This window comes from Scyliorhinus canicula, chromosome 11 (genome assembly GCF_902713615.1).
Source record: "Scyliorhinus canicula chromosome 11, sScyCan1.1, whole genome shotgun sequence".
Taxonomy (NCBI): Eukaryota; Metazoa; Chordata; class Chondrichthyes; order Carcharhiniformes; family Scyliorhinidae; genus Scyliorhinus; species Scyliorhinus canicula.
In genome coordinates this window covers 85,893,161-85,910,775 of record NC_052156.1, presented here as the reverse complement: position 1 = coordinate 85,910,775, position 17,615 = coordinate 85,893,161, and the positions used below count along the sequence as shown (strand labels likewise).

At 51.1% G+C, this 17,615-nt stretch overlaps 1 protein-coding gene across 1 annotated transcript in view; it reads right to left on the bottom strand.

The window, feature by feature from the left end:
- Positions 1 to 17,615, bottom strand: part of dnah1 (dynein, axonemal, heavy chain 1) — a 995,196-nt gene that overhangs the window by 281,313 nt on the left and 696,268 nt on the right. Inside the window, 1 exon segment of the mRNA XM_038812191.1 lies at positions 13,876 to 14,047. Within this exon segment, the coding sequence (XP_038668119.1) occupies positions 13,876 to 14,047 (172 nt within the window).

Sequence of the window (17,615 nt, the reverse complement as noted above, 5' to 3'; positions counted from 1 at the left end):
GGTGCTGCTGACCGCCAGCCAAACAGGATTCTACGGCGGGCGATCAGGGAGGCAAAGGCAAGGGTGTCCGCCCTCCTCCCCAGGAATAGATCTGGCTGGTCTGAAACCCCGAAGACCACCACTATCGGGCATGGCTCCACCCTCACCCCCACCACTTTGGACATAGCCTCGAAGAAGGCTTTCCAGTACTCCACAAGTCTGGGGCAAGACCAGAACATGTGGGCATGGTTGGCCGGGCCTCTTTGGCACCGTTCACATCTCTCCTCCACCTCCGGGAAGAACCTGCTCATACGGTTTCTTGTTAAGTGGGCTCTATGTACCACTTTTAGTTGCGTCAGGCTGAGCCTTGCGCACGTGGAGGTGGAGTTGACCCTATGTAGTGCTTCGCTCCAGAGTCCCCACCCTATCTCAGTCCCCAGGTCGTCCTCCCACTTCCTTCTTGTTGCGTCCAGTACGGTGTCATCCCTTTCTACCAGTCGGTCATACATGTCGCTACAGTTCCCTTTCTCTAGGATACTTGCGTCCAGTAGGTCTTCCAGTAGTGTCTGTCGTGGTGGTTGTGGGTACGTCCTGGTCTCCTTTCGTAGGAAGTTTTTGAGCTGGAGGTACCGTAGCTCGTTCCCCCCAGCTAGCTGAAATTTCTCTGTCAGTTCGTCCAGTGTTGCGATCCTGTCGTCCGTGTATAGGTCCCTGACTGTCAGTGTCCCCCCGTCCTGCCTCCACCTTTTGAAGGTGGCGTCAGTCAGTGCTGGTGTGAACCTATGGTTGTTGCAGGTGGGAGCCTTGTCCGACATTTTGGTCAGGCCAAATTGCTGCCGCAGTTGGTTCCAGGATTGGAGGGTGGCTGTCACCACTGGGCTGCTGGAGTGTTTTTTGGGTGGGGATGGGAGTGCTGCCGTGGCGAGGGCCCGGAGGGAGGTCCCCATGCAGGAGGCCTCCTCCGCACGCACCCACTCGGCTTCTGGCTCCTGGATCCATTCCCTTACTCGCTCGGCTGTTACCGCCCAGTGGTAGAATTGTAGATTCGGGAGAGCTAGCCCCCCCCTGGATTTTGTTTTTTGTAGGACCTTCTTTGGGATCCTAGCATTTTTACCCCCCCATACGAACGCCATGATAAGTTTGTCCAGCACTTTGAAAAAGGCCTTGGGGATGTAGATCGGAATGGATCCAAACAGGAAGAGGAACCTGGGCAGTACGTTCATTTTGATCGTCTGGACTCTCCCCGCGAGGGAGAGTGGGAGTGCTGAGATACAGAATTAATCATCACTTTGAGAGGCAAGGATTAATCAGGATCGTCAGCATAGCTTTGTCAAAGGGAGATCATGGGCGGGATTCTCCGTTCACCGAAGGCGATTTCGGAATCGGCGAACGGGTGGCGAATCCCTTTTTACGATTAAATCGGCGCCTGTTTTCGGATGCTCCCTCCCCTCTAAAACAGCGTCATCGAGGGGCACGCCACACGCCGTTGGGACGGCCTCAGGACGTTACCTGATGCTTTGCCCCCGATGGGCCGAATTCCCGACCGCGTGGTTGACTCATGGTTTCAGCTGTCAGGAACCTGGTGTGGCGGCTGCGGACTGGGTCCAGCACCGCCAACAGTCTGGCGGGAGCTGTGCAGCTGGACCAGGTGCTTCGGCTAGGACCGGTGGGGGGTGGCCTGGGGGTGGCGAGTGGCGTCCAGGGGGGCATTATTGGACATGTCGGCCATGTTGTACGGCCCAACTGCTGCAGGTCGTTGCCATGCGCATGCGCGGCCACGGACCTGCCAATTCTCCATGCATTTATATCGGGAAGGCCGTGCATTTTACGTGGCACAGCTGCTAGCCCCTCGCTGGTCAGAGGATCAGTGCTGCGTCATCGCCGATTTTTCCCATGTAAAGCGCCATGGATCCTCCGGACATCGCCCCAAAATCGGAGAATCCAGCCTCATGTCTTACAAAGTTGATTAAAATTTGAGGAGGTGACTAGGTGTGTAGATGATGACAGTTCAGTTGATGTAGAACTTTTAACAAATTCTCGCTTGGGAGACTGATCAAGAAGGTAAGGGCCGGACTTCCGGTGGCGGCCATGGAGTCAGTGGTCTCACATTTGGTGGCTCCTGCACAAGGTGAATTGTTTCGGTCCTTCTTCACCCAAACTGTGTGGTGTTTGAGGGCAAAAGGTGCATGAGTGCCCAGGGAATGCAATACACCTCTGGTGGGACTGGTGTATGGCTCAATGGATGGGGAATACCATGAGGAAGAGAGAGCAGCTGTAGCAAGAAAGTTTTCATGGTGCAACACAGGAGAATATGGCGGAGGAGCAAGGGGGCAGCGAGCCAGCACTATGTCGAAGGAGCAGCTGGTGGAGTTTCTTAATTGCAAATTCCAGTAGCGCAGGAAGGAGGCCTTAGAGGATATGGCCAAAGGTGGTGGAGCCACCTAGGGCGGTGATCAAGCAGATGGAGTGAAGAGGAGTACAGGCAGGAGGATCAGGGCCTGGCGATCCAAAAGGTGAGGAGTCGGTGGTGAAGTATGAGGATCGGCTGACCTCACTGGATGCAGAGATGGGGATGGTGGGGGCAGTCAAAAAAGACTGAGGGAGAAATTGGAGGACCTTGAGAGTTCTCCAGCAGGCAGCATCTGAGTATCGTGGGGAGCCTGAAGGAATCATAAATGCGGAGGCTGCCAAGCTTGTGGCGAGCATGTTGGAGAAATTGATGGGGAGAGGGCCTCTGACCAGTCCCTCAAGGTGGATCAGGCCCACAGAGTGCTGAGGAGGAGGCCGCAGGTGGGGGAGCCACCAAGTGCAATGGTGGTGAGGCTGCATTGGTTCTTGAATAAAGAGAAGAACCTGAGGTGGACGAGGCAGACCTGGCAGGGGAGTGAGCTTCAGATTTACCAGGACCTGGGTGCGGGGCTGGCCAAGCAGAGGGCCGGGTATAATCGGATAAAGGCCGCCTTCTATAAGAAGGGATGATGTTTGCGATTTCGTGGCCTGCCTGCTTGTGGGTGACGCATCAAAGGCATGAATTGAATTTTGACTCGCTGGAGGAGGCGATTGACTTTATGAGAGACTATGGGCGCGATTCTCTTCTCCCGGGAAAAATCGTGAAGGCCGTCGTGAACTCGGCCGAGTTTCACGACAGCCTCTGAGCCCGCTCCTCTCACCAAATTCACCCCCACCTAGGGCTAGGAGCGGAGCTCCGTTATTCTCGGCCGCCGGGCCTTGACGCTTGCGTCAAGGCGGCGCGCCGAGAATGACGCGACGGCGGTGCCTATGTGACGTCAGCCGCGCATGCGCAGGTTGGCCGGCTCGAACCCTCGCATGCGCGGCTGACGTCACGACGGCTGACAGCTCGAACCCGTGCATGTGTGGTGGCCGTCTTTTCCCTCGGCCACCCCGCAAGACGTGGCGGCTTGATTTTGCGGGGTGGCGGAGGAGAAATAGTGCGTCCGATTGAGACGCCGACCCGACGATCGGTGGGCACCGATCTCAGGCCTGTGCCCTCCCGAGCACAGCCGTGGTGCTCATTCCCCACCACCAGGCCCCCTACAAGCCTCAAAATGGGCATCTCACGGCGATTTCACGACGGCAGCGACCAGGTGTGGTTGCCGCCGTCGTGAAACGGTCGCGAACGGCAGGCCGCTCGGCCCATCCGGGTCGGAGAATCTTCCGAGCGGGGGGTGGGAGAATCGCGGGTGGCGCCATAGGGTCATGAAATTAGTTGGGAGGCCCTCCCGCGATTCTCCCACCCGGCGTGGGGAGCAGAGAATAGCGCCCTATGGACTGGGAGAAGTGCGATAAAATTTAGAGAGGAGTTCTGTGCAAATTGTGGGGCACATTGGTTGGGTGGATTGGGGCAGGTTACGACGGAGGAGGGGTGATGGTGTGTGAGCCTTGTTTTTTTTTGTTTGCTGGTAGCTGGGAGGGGTAGATTGGGAGGGTGAGGCAGGAGCCACCATGCTAGCTGTGTGGGCTAGTTAATGGGAGTGAAGTGGGGGGTTGTCAGGAGGAAGGTGTGGGGGAGGGGTAAATGGGTTGGATCATTGTTTGGGGGTGGGAGGTGGGATGCTGACATGGATGTGGTTGGTGGGGCGCAATTGGGAAGGGAGAAATGGCGGCGGCCACCTTGGAGCAGTGTCCGGTGGTATGTGTGATGCAGGCCGGGGTTGGGGACTGGCAGGGGGTGGGGAGCCATCCCCGACAAGGCTGGTTATGTGGAATGTGTGAGGGTTGAATCGGCCGATTAAGCAGTCGCTTGTTTTCAAGCACTTGAGGAGTTTGAAGGCAGACGTTGTGTTCCTCCAGGTGACACACCTGAAGTTGGAGGACCAGGCGAGGCTGAGGAAGGGATGGATGGGGCAGGTGTTCCACCCAGGGTTGGAGATGAAGACTAGAGGGCTGGCAGTGCTGGTCAATAAGAAAGTGGCATTTGAGGTGAGGAGCATTGTGGCCTATCTGGGGGGTAGATATGTGATGGTCAGATGGGAAGCTTGAGGGGATGGCGGTAGTCCTGATGAACGTTTATGCCTCTATTGGGACAACGTGGACATTATGAGGCGGGTGTTAGGGAGGATCCCATTCTTGGACACAATCGGCTGATAATGGGGGCCGACTTTAATACAGTTCTAGATATGAGGTTGGACCGGATGAGTCCTAAGTCGTCAAAGGTGTTGGTGGTGGCTAGAGAGCTGAGGGGGTTCAGAGATTCTATGGGATGGTGGGGGGGGGGGGGGGGGGGGGAGGAGGGGGGGAACCCATGGAAGTTTGGGAGGCTGAGGGCAAAGGAACATAGAAAACACAGCACAGAACAGGCCCTTTGGCCCACGATGTTGTGCTGAACTTTTGTGCTAGATTAAGAACAAGTTTAGCTACACCCCATCATTCTACTGTAATCCATGTACCTATCCAATAGCCGCTGAAGGTCCCTAATGTTTCTGACTCAACTACTTCCACAGGCAGTGCATTCCATGCCCCCACTACTCTCTGGGTAAAGAACCTACCTCTGACATCCCCCCTATATCTTCCACCATTCACCTTAAATTTATGTCTCCTTGTAATGGTTTGTTCCACCCGGGGAAAAGTCTCTGACTGTCTACTCTATCTATTCCCCTGATCATCTTATAAACCTCAATCAAGTCGCCCCTCATCCTTCTCCGTTCTAATGAGAAAAGGCCGAGCACCCTCAACCTTTCCTCGTAAGTTCCATTCCAGGCAACATCCTGGTAAATCTCCTTTGCACCTTTTCCAAAGCTTCCACATCCTTCCTAAAATGAGGCGACCAGAACTGCACACAGTACTCCAAATGTGGCCTTACCAAGGTTTTGTACAGCTGCATCATCACTTCACGGCTCTTAAATTCAATCCCTCTGCTAATGAACGCTAGCACACCACAGGCCTTCTTCATAGCTCTATCCACTTGAGTGGCAACTTTCAAAGATCTATGAACATAGACCCCAAGATCTCACTGCTCCTCCACATTGCCAAGAACCCTACCGTTAACCCTGTATTCCACATTCATATTTGTCCTTCCAAAATGGACAACCTCACACTTTTCAGGGTTAAACTCTATCTGCCACTTCACAGCCCAGCTCTGCATCCTATCTATGTCTCTTTGCAGCCGACAACAGCCCTCCTCACTATCCACAACTCCACCAATCTTCGTATCGTCTGCAAATTTACTGACCCACCCTTCAACTCCCTCATCCAAGTCATTGATGATAATCACAAACAACAGAGGACCCAGAACTGATCCCTGCGGTACACCACTGGTAACTGGGCTCCAGGCTGAATACTTCCCTCAGTAACCTGGGATAGATCCCATCCGGACCTGGGGACTTGTCTACCTTAATGCCTTTTAGAATACCCAACACATCCTCCCTCCTTATGCCGACTTGACCTAGAGTAATCAAACATCTGTCCCTAACCTCAATATCCGTCATGTCCCTCTCCTCGGTGAATACCGATGCAAAGTACTCGTTAAGAATCTCACCCATTTTCTCTGACTCCACGCATAACTTTCCTCCTTTGTCCTTGAGTGGGCCAACCCTTTCTCTAGTTACCCTCTTGGTCCTCATATATGAGTAAAAGGCTTTGGGATTTTCCTTAACCCTGTTTGCTAAAGATATTTCCTGGCCCCTTTTAGCCCTCTTGATTCCTCATTTCAGATTGGTCTGACATTCCTGAGGAGTTTTCTTCTTACATGTGCATTGGGTGTACTCTCTGACTGATTTCTTTGTGATGGATAAGATGCTGCTGGCGGGGGTCACCGACTGGAGTATTCGGCGATCGTGTTTTACGAACAGGCGCCGCACTGGGTGGATTTGTGGATGGTGCAGGGGAGACCCAACAGCCGCAGTGGAGTTTGAATGTGGGGTTGTTCGTGTCATAATATCCACTCATGTATATCATGAGATGCAGACAGGCAGTGATTGACACACAGGATAACCAATGAACACACATGACACAGAACAACCAATCACCAGACAGGACACCATCATTATAAACCCACAGGGTATTAAGGCTCTCCCTCTCACAGGACACAGCTAGGGAGATATTTGTAATTTACAGGCCAATGAACATCATCACCATGTAATAGAGAGCTAGTCTGGTCAAGCCAGTAGGAGGTTATCAGTTAGGTTAATCGAGTGTCAATCCACAGCAGATTATGTACAGAAATCACCAGGTTCAATAAAACAGTGTTGGACCATTTCCTGTGTCGGAAGCCTGTTTCTCGTTTTACTGCATCCAGTTGCAGTCGATGTTAGACCAACACAGAAAACACATCAGTTGGCAGATAACGGGGTGTGGAAGAGGGCGAGGGCTGCCATCTGGGGCTATGTGGAACTGAATGAAACCGGGAAGGTCACGGCCACACTGTGGAAGGCACTGTGGAAGGCCCGTACCAGCCTCCCCGGACAGGCGCCGGAATGTGGCGACTAGGGGCTTTTCACAGTAACTTCATTGAAGCCTACTCGTGACAATAAGCGATTTTCTATTTCTATTTCTTTTCTATGTGGAGCAAATTTATTTGATCCGGGCACATAGGGAGAGGGTGGAACGAGAGGAGAGAGCATGGCTGATAGATGAGATTCTGAGGGTGGATCAGAAGTACTCGGTGATGCCAGACGAGGCGTTGTTAAAGGAGAGGTAGAGGCTCCAGATGGAGTTCAGGTTAGTGTCCACGGGGAAGGTGGTAGAGCAGTCCTGGAGGGCCAGGAGGCAATGTGTGAGTACGGGGAACATGTGAGTAGAACGCTGGCCACCAGCTGAGGAAGCAGGCAGTGGCGAGGGAGATTGGTAGGATGAGGGATGAGAGGGATAGGTAAATGGCAAACCCATAGGGGGTAAATGGAGTATCTTAGGCCTTCTATAGGATCGGTGCCGCCGCCCGAGGAGGAGGGGATGAGATGGTTCCTGAATGGGTTGAAGCTCCCTCAGATGGAGGAGGGGAGGGTGCAGGGATTGGTGGCCCCAATCGGGTTGAGGGAGGTGACGGACAGCGTGGGTGCGATGCAGGCAGGGAAGGTCCTGGGGCTGGACCGGTTCCCAGTGGAATTTTATAAGAAGTTTGGTGCGGAGCTGGGGCAGCTGCTAGTCAGGATGTATAACGAAGTGAGGTGTAGGGGGGAACTCCACCTAACATTGTTGCAGGCATCCATTTCCCTGATTTTGAAGCAGAATATGGATCCGGAGCAGTGTAGGTTGTACCGTGTGATATCGCTGCTCAATGTTGATGTGAAGCTGTTGGCGCCTCGGATAGAGGATTGTATGCCGGGAGTGATAAGGAAGCACTTGATGGGGTTTGCGAATGGGTGGCAGTTGTTGGCGAATGTGCGCAGGTTGCTTAATGTTATTGAGATGCTCTCGGAGGGGCTGGAGGTACAGGTAGTATTGGCAATGGATGCGGAGAAGGCCTTTGATTCGGTGGAGTGGGTATATTTGTTGGAGGTGCTGAGTCAGTTCATGTTTGGCCAAGGGTTCGTGCATTATGTTCGGCTGCTGTACAAGGCGCCAATGGCGAGTGTCCAGACAAACAACACGAGTTTGGGATACTTCTGGCTACATCGGGGACGAGGCAGTGTTGCCCGCATTCCACCTTGGTGGTAGAGCTGTTGTCGATGGCGCTTAGGGTGTCGAGGGGTTGGAAAGGGATTGTGTGTTTGTGTGTGTGTATGTGTGGGGGGGGGGGGGGGGGGGGGGGGGAATAGCTGAGCACAGAGTCCCGCTGTATGCGGACACTTTGTTGCCATATATTCTGGACCCAGCGGGCAGCTTTGAAAGGATCATGGAGATCTTGAGGGAATTTGGCCTGTTTTCGGGATACAAATTGAACATAGGGAAGAGCGAGGTGTTCCTGATCAATGCTAGGGGACAGGAGAGGAGGTTAGCGGAGTTGCCGTTTCGGGTGATGGGGGTGAGTTTTCGGTATCTAGGAATCGAGGTGTCATGGAGTTGGGCGCAGCTACATAAATTGAACTTGGCACGACTGGTGGAGGCAATGAAGGTGGATTTCAAGAGGTGGGATGTGTTGCCGCTGTCACTGGCTGAGCACGTGCAGGCGATTAAAATGATGGTGCCGGCCAGGTTCTTGTTCGTGTTCCAGAACCTCCCCATCTTTGTTCCCAACTCCCTTTTCAGGAAAGTGAACGGAATAATTTAGGGGTTTTTGTGAGCGACAAAAATCCTGCGAGTGCGGAGGGTGTTTTTGGAGAGGTGGCAGGAGGGCTGGCGTTGCCAAGTTCGATGACTTATTATTGGGCGGCGAACATTGGAATGGTGAGGAAATGTGCGGAGAAGGAGGGGTCGGCATGAGGGCCAATGGAGGCGGCAACGTGTAGGGGGGGCGAGTTTGAGGGCACTGTTGTTGGTACCCTTTCCATTCTCGTTGGTCAGGTACTCTGTGAGCCCAGTGGTGGTTTCGGCGTTGCAGTTGTGGAGCCAGTGTAGGCAACATTTTGGGTTCGAGGCATTGTCGTAGTGGGTGCCGATATGTGATAATCTTGAGTTTGTGCCAGCAGGCCTGGATGCAGGCTTCCGGGAATGGCAGCAGGTGAAGGTTGTGTACTTTAGGGACTTGCTTATAGGGGGTAAATTTGCAGCTCTGGAGGAGATGGATGAGTTGCCAAAAGGGAATGGTTTTAGGTACCTGCAGGCGATGAATTTTGTGAGGAGAGAGTAGCCGTCATTCCCGGGGCTGCCGCCTCCGGTGTTGCAGGAGAAGGATTATTTTTATTTTTAAAAATAAATTTAGAGTGCCCAATTCTTGGGCGTGATTCCCCCAACGGGAGACTAAGTGCCGACGCCGGAGTGAAAACCGGAGTGTTTCACTCCGACGTCTGAGGCCACTCCTCGCCTCCTATTCTCCCACTCCCAGGGGTCTAGGAGCGGCGCCGCATCAATTTTGCACGCCGGGCCTTGGCGCCCGCGTCAAAGCGCCGCTGCATAAATGACGCAGCCGACGGCGCTTAAATGACGTCACCCGCGGGTGCCCCGCAAGACATGGAGTATTGATCTTGCGGGGCGGCAGAGGAAAAAGAGTGCGTCCTTTAGAGACGCCGGCCCACCGATCGGTGGGCACCGATCGCGGGCCAGACCCCTCCTGAGCACCCCCCTGGTGCTCGATCCTCCCTTCCACCCCCCCTCCCACAGGCCGCACACGCAGCGTTTGCGCGCTGTTCACACCGGCAGCGACCAGGTGTGGTTGGCGCCGGCGTGAACCGGTCGGATTGGGCAGGCCGCTCGGCCCATGCGGGCCGGAGAATTGCCGCTCAACCGTTAGAAACGGCGAGCGGCGATTCTCCGAGCGGCCTGTCGTAAAACTCGGCAAGCTGTTTTGGAGGGGGTGGGAGAATCGCGTGAGTGGCGGGCGATTCCCGCCACGCCGCCCTGGCATCCGCACGCGCCCTGGCACCCGCACACGATTCTCCCACCCGGCGTGGGGGTCGGAGAATCACGCCCCTTATTTTCCAATTAAGGGGCAATTTAGCATGGCCAATTCACCTACCCTGCACCTCCTTTAGCGTTGTGGGGGTGAGACCCATGCAGACTGTAGTGATCCTCACCTGCGTGTGTACAGAAGGGGCTGATGGGAAATGGAAGTACCACCAGGAGGCAGCACGGGGACATATAAGAGTGACGTTGAAGGCCCGCCCTCGCTCACTTTGGCTGGAGAGACGGTGGAGCAGGACAGGGACGGAAGTTGAGCTCAGGGCTGCGAGTGTGGTCAGGCCTAGTTGCAGAGCATAGAAAAGCAGTATCTTTACATGTGCTATTCTGTAAGTAAAAGCTAACAAAGTCATTTATTGTGGAGCACAATAAACCATCCATCAACTGCTGAACGACTTCTAGCATTCATTTAAGAAACATAACATGGTTCAGGAGTGGCTTCTTTGAAAAGAAAGAACCAACGCAACCGCTGGTCTAACATGGCGACGGTTCTCCGCCAAATATCACCACGATCCTGCGTTGTGCAGTCTGACTATGGAACACTGTTTCGACGAAATCGGCGAGACCTTCTAAAAGTTACACCTCGTCGACAGGTATTTCCAACACTAGATCTGCGGGACTCTGTCATGCAACATCCTGGAACTCCAGCAGCAGGTGGCCAAATGGACGTAAAAGACTCTGGATCTCCATGCCCACTCAGGAGGTCTACCCGGATCAGACGTGCACCCAACCGTCTGAACTTATGAACATGGACTGACACTATCATTGCTCTACCTTGTCTTTGTATATAAACCTAACTGTGTTTGAATTTGTGTTTAGTTACAGCTCTGCAACTAAGAAAAAAAAAGTGAAAAAGGGGGATGTAGTGATCCTCGCCTGAGTGTGTACAGAAGGGGCTGATGGGAAATGGAAGTACCACCAGGGGGCAGCACGGGGACATATAAGAGTGACGTTGAAGGCCCGCCCTTGCTCACTTTGGCTGGAGAGACGGTGGAGCAGGACAGGGACGGAAGTTGAGCTCAGGGCTTCGAGTGTGGTCAGGCCTAGTTGCAGAGCATAGAAAAGCAGTATCTTTACAAGTGCTATTCTGTAAGTAAAAGCTAACAAAGTCATTTATTGTGGAGCACAATAAACCATCCTTCAACTGCTGAACGACTTCTAGCATTCATTTAAGAAACATAACACAGACATGGGAAGAAATGTGCAAACTCCCCACAGACAGTGACCCCGGGCCAAGAACGAACCCGGGTCCTCAGAACTGTGAGGCAGCAGTGCTAACCACTGTGCCACTGTGCTGCCCTAAAACCTAGAGTTTCCAATTCTTTTTCCCAATTAAGGGACAATTTAGTAGTGGCCAATCCACCATCCCTGCACATCTTTTTGGGTTGTGGGGATGAGACCCATGCAGACACAGGGAGAATATGCAAATGCCACATGGACAGTGAACTGGGGCTGAGATCGAACCCAGGTCCTCAGCGCCATGAGGCAGCAGTGCTTGCCACCGTGCCGCCCTTGTTGCAGGATAAGGGTGGCACGGTAGCACAATGGTTAGCACTGTTGCTGCACTGTGCCAGGTCCCAGGTTTGATTTCCGCTTGGGTCACTGTCTGTGTGGAGTCTGCACGTTCTCCCCGTCTCTGTGTGGGTTTCCTCCGGGTGCTCCAGTTTCTCCCACAAGTCCCGAAAGATGTGCTGTTAGGTAATTTGGACATTCTGAATTTTCCCTCTGTACCCGAACAGGTGCTGGAATGTGGTGACTCGGGGATTTTCACAGTAACTTCATTGCCGTGTTAATGTAAGCCTATTTGTAGCAATAAAGATTATTATTAAGATGTTGTCGGAGGATGATATTGGGGGGGGGGGGGGGGGGGGGGGGGGGGGGAATGTTGGATATATACAGTACGTTGATGGGAGTGGGTGGAGGAGATTAAGTGTAAATGGGAGGAGGAAGGTACGGGCCGGAACGTGGAAAGAGGCCCTGCAGAATGTGTCCTTATTGTGTGTGAGGTTAAGCTTCGTCCAGTTTAAGGTGGTGTATAGGGTCCTAATGACGGTTGCGAGGATGAACAGGGGTGAAGAATCGGTGTGGGCGGTGTGCCTGCGAATCACGTCCACCTGTTTTGGGAGTGTCCAAAGCTGAGAGGGTTCTGGCAGGGGTTCTCGGATGTCATGTCCGAAATTCTAGTTGTAGGAGTGGCACTGAGTCCGGAGGTGGTGATATTCGGTGTGTCGGAAGATCCGGGAGTCCAGGCGGGACACGGAGCCGCCGAAGGCTGGGGATGGGTGAGTGACCTGGCAGAATTTCTGCATTTGGACAAGGTCAAGTTCGCTTTGCGGGGGTCGAAAGAGGGGTTCACCTGGAGATGGAAACCGTTCACTGATTTCTTCAAGATGAATTGATGGGTCGGGGGGATGGAATTGGGGGTGTGCGGGGGGCGGCCGATGAAGAGGCAAAAATAAGGAAGGTGGGGTGTGTTGGGGTGTTGGTATCGTGGAAAGTTGGGGACTTGTGGTTTTTGTTCATGTTGATGTATTGGTCTTCTGATATTTTTATGTTCATACGTAAAATGCCTGGAATAAAAATATTTTTAGAAAAGGTGAGAGCCCATGGGATCCAGGGCAATTTGGAAAATTGGATACAAAATTTGCTTAGTGGAAGGGGCAGAGTGATAATCGAAGGTGGAAGCCTGTGTCCAGTGGTGTTCTGCAGTGATAGGTGCTGGGTCCCTTGCTGTTTGTAGTGTTCATTAATGATCTGGATATGAATGTTGGAGATATGGAGCTGGATTCTCCGCTGTTGGGATTCTCCGTTGCACCGACAGCGCACCCATGCCTGGGGATTTCCAGACAGCGTGGGGCTGCTCACAATGGGAATTCCATTGGCCGGTTGGCGGGATGGAGAATCCCACTGCCGGCGGGGGGGGAGGGGAGGGGGTGGCACCAGAAAAGTGGTGCGGCGGAACGGAAAATTCAACCCATGATCTGTAAGTTTGCACATGACACAGAAATTGGTGGTGTAGTAAATAGTGAGGAGGAAAGCTTCAGATTACAGGACGATATAAATGGGCTGGTTAGATGTGCAGAACAGTGGCAAATGGAATTTAACCCTAAAAAGTGTGTGGTAATTCATTTTGTGAGGGCTAACAAGACAAGAGAATATACAATTAGTGGTAAGACACTAGGAAGAACAGAGGATCAGAAGGACCTAAGATGTACATGTCCATAGATTTCTGAAGACAGCAGGATATGTAGATAAGATGGTTAAGAAGGAATATGGGATACTTGCCTTTATTAGATGAGGCATGGAATGTAAGATCAGAGAAGTTATGATGGCACTGTATAAAATGGTGGTTAGGACACATATGGAGTACTGTGTGCAGTCTGGTTGCCACACTATAGGAAGGGAGTGATTGCACTGCAGAGGGTTCAAAAGAAATTCACCAGAATGTTGCCTAGGCTGAAGCATTTCACCTATGAAGAAAAGCTGGTTTAGCTGAGGTCATTTTCCTTGGAGCAGAGAAGGCTCACCTGATTAAAGTGTATTCAATTACGAGAGGCATGAATAGGGTGGATAGGAAGGAACCTTTCCCCTAAGCAATGAGGCCAATAACCAGGGGACATAGATTTAAGGTAATGGGTAGGGGGGTTTAGGTGTGCTGTGAGGCAAACAAAATTCACCCAGAGGGTGATTGGAATCTGGAACTCGCTGCCTGAAAGGGTGATGGAGGGGGGAACCCTCACAATATTTAAGAAGTATTTAGATGAGCACTTGAAATGCCCTGGCAAACAAGGCTATGGACCAAGTTCGGAAAGTGGGCCTGGAGTAGATAGGTGCATGATAGCCGGTGTGGACACAATGGGCTGAAGGGTCTCTTTCCATTCTACAAAAGCTTTATGACTATGCAGAGCCAGTTGAAGTTGACGATCCCAACAATTGAAGACTCACCAGTGCAGACAGGACATCTGGCCTGCCATCGAGCTCCGGCAGCTCCCCTAGGTAGGTTTCAGCAACAGACATGAGTGCTTCGGTTGGCCATTCATTAAACCAGTCAATGGTACAGCATGTCACAAGAGATGGGAACTGGCGCAGACGAGCTCTGAACACTTCTCCAATTGGACTGGGGGAAAGAAAACACAGATTCTGATCCAAGTGACTTACATAAAAGATCACCATTTGTCATACAATGTTCAGTTAATTACATATCGAGTAGTGGGATTTACCAAAAACCAGATGGCCAAAAACAGTCAAAAGGCCACTTTGATGGGTGACTTACATCCTGGTGTTCCAGATAAGAAAACAAAATATTTATGAATTTAATAAGTAACAAATGCTAAAACTCGATCACAAGTTGATATAATATAGAAACATTCCTAACAGCACTGTAGGTGAACCTACACCAGATGAACTCACTAAATCTCTACAGTGCAGAAGGCCATTTGGCCCATCGAGTCTGCATCGACCCTCCAAAACAGAACCATACTCAGGCCCACTCCCCCATCTCATCCCACACCCTTTCCAACATGCACATCTTTGGACACAAAGGGGCAATAGAGTGTGTTCAAACTACCTAACCTGAACATCTTTAGACCGTGGGAGTAATCCGGAGCACCTGTTGGAAACCCACGCAGATAAAGGCAGAACATACAAATTCTCTGTGGAGACAATCACTCAAGGCCGAAATTGAACCCAGGTCCTTGGCGCTGTGAAGCAGCAGTGCTAACCATTATGCCACCATGCCACCTGCAACTGGAAAATAAAAGCAAAATACTGAGGACTTGAAACCTTAACTCTGTTCCAAAGATGTTGCCAGACCTGTTGAATTTTTCCAGTATTTTCTGTTTTTATACCAATAAACTCTAATGGTTCAAGGAGGCAGCTCACCATCACCATCTCAAGGGCAATGAGAGATAAGCAATAAATGTTGGCTTAGTGTGCAACTCTCACCTGTCTCATCTGCTGTGCTGCCTTATCCGTGGACACCAGGTCAAACTGTGCCTGCTACAGCTTCCTGTTCGCCAAAAGCTCTGGGATAGGGTCCTCCAGACACTTCCCATTCACTTTCTTTATATCATCCACCAACCACTGGCTTTCCTCTCTTACTTCCCTACCCACCTGCGCCTTATATGCAATCGCCCCCTCTCACCACCACCCTCAGGGCTTCCCATAACACCAAGGGAGAAACCTCCCCATTCCTGTTGAACCTCTCTACATAATCATCCAACGCCTTAGCCATCTTTACACAAAACCAAAGGTCCATTAACAGCCCCACATCCAAACTCCATGGCAGCTGTCGAGCTGGCCCCATCTCCAAACCCACATCTGTCAGTTGCATGGTCGGAAATTACAATCGCAGAGTACTCAGCTTTCCTTTCCCCGGCAGCAGAGCCTTCCCCATTATAAAAAAGTTCATCTGTGAGAAGACCTTATGCACCAGTGAGAGGAGTCGAAGAACAGAATTGAACTGATCTAAATCTCTTGTATAAATCCATTCACCAGAGGGTCGCATGCGTAGAAGATCGGCACCGAGAAGCCACAACCACAGCAGCGAAGATTAATCTCGAACCTTTTCCTTCAGTTGCCGTTATTTTAATTCTTCCCCTACCCCCTTACTGTGAATCTGACTTGTGTGTGTCTGGATGGAGGGTAGAACGGGGTTTGGGGAATAGGCAGGCTAGGAGACCATAGTTCCATAGTTGGGGCTGGTTTAGCACACTGGGCTAAATCGCTAGCTTTGAAAGCAGACCAAGGCAGGCCAGCAGCATGGTTCAATTCCCGTACCAGCCTCCCCGAACAGGCGCCGGAATGTGGCGACTAGGGGCTTTTCACAGTAACTTCATTGAAGCCTACTCGTGACAATAAGCGATTTTCATTTTCATTTCATTTCATTATTTCCTTTATTTGTTCATCTTTTATTCGTTTTACAAATAAGTGGTTTGTTAATGCTTTACTTATAAATGTGGTGCCTGTAACTCATTGGAGCAGTCAATGGTGAAAGACCTTAGGAAAACAAACAAATTATTGGTTAATTTACTTATGTTGGGACTCCAGGATCTGTGGAACTGGAACTGACCGCGCACCTGCCCAGAATGCTGTAACAACATGGTCTGCTCCATTATCTGAGTAGTTGTAAATGGAAGTGAACATTGTGCAATCATCAATTAACTCCCCAATTCTGATCTTATGATAAAGGAAAATATGGTTGGGCTAGGAGAACACTGCCCTGAGGAATTCCTGCAGTGATATCCTGGGGCTGAGTTGATTGGTCTCAAATAACTGACTACAACAAGTTGAGAGTATTCTCTGATTCCCATTAATTTCAATTTTGCTTGGGGTCCTTGATGCCACTCTCGGCCAAATGGTACCTGATGTCAAGGGCAGTCACTCCCATCTCACGATTGGAATTCAGCACTTTGGTCCATGTTTGGAACAAGGCTGAACTAAAGTCTGGAGCTGACTCACCCTCGCGGAACCCAAACTGAACATCAGTGAGCAGGTTTTGGTGAGTAAGTGGCACTTGATAACACTGTTTTCCATTACCTTTCTGACCATTGAGAGAAGATGAATAAGACATTAATTAACTGGATGGGATTTATTTTGCATTTTGTTAACCATATTGCACATTGTTGGATAGTTGCCAGTGTTGTAACTGCACTGGGATAATTTGACTAGGGGCATGGCTAGCTCTGGGGTACAAGTGTTCAGTACTACAGCCAGAATGTCTTAAAGACCCATAGCCTTTGTTGTATTTGTCAATACTTTTTAAACCATACTGTTACGGAGCAATGGTGTCACTTTTTTCAATAAAAATTGGATTGTAAAGGTTTAATAGCAATTACATGATTAAAGCAATTGCATTGTTAAACAGGTGATGGTATTGGTGAACCTATATATGGGGACAGCTGGAACACTGAGGAGGAGGAACTGGGGAAGTCTGTGACTTTGTTTTGTTGTCCTGTCCTGGAAATAAACCTGTTTTAAGGTACAGGCTTGCTTCAGACCCATTCTTCCAACATGCAATTATTAGCACCCATGTAGCAGAGGACGAACATTACGTTTTGCTGATTGGTTGCTGAATAATATGTTTTGTTTCTATCTTCTGAGAGAAAAAGAAGTACACTGCTGCTGACAATTTTAGTTACAGAGTGGCAGGACATTTCAAATCTCAAGCTTTGACTATCCACCAAATTTATTTCTGAATCTGAACTATATCAGCAATGTAAAAATACGGGAGAAATTAGGACACCTATATGTGGCAACCACCGGTTTGCGCCGGGGGGGGGGGGGGGGGATGGGTTCTGAAGCCTGCAGGTGAGGGACTTTGCGCGGAGGCAGGTCTCAACCTTTCTGCACCTACTGCCCCAGGGGATACAGGACAAGGTAGTGTCGAAAATGGAAGTGGGGGAGGAGAAGGTCTCGGAAATCTATCATAAGCATGAGAATGGGAGGGAGCCCCGGAGCCCCGATAGGGGAAGTGAAGCGAAATTGGGAGGAAGAATTAGGCAAGGAGTTAGAAGGTTGTGGGAGGATGCCCTGAGTAGAGTCAATGCAACCTCATCGTGTGCCAGGCTTAGCCTGATACAATTCAAGTTGGTCCACGGTTGGAGCCCAGTGGTTCCTCACCTCTGCGGCGTCCACCAGCCTCTGCATGGGTAACCGATATATCCCCGGTCACCTCCTTGTGTCTG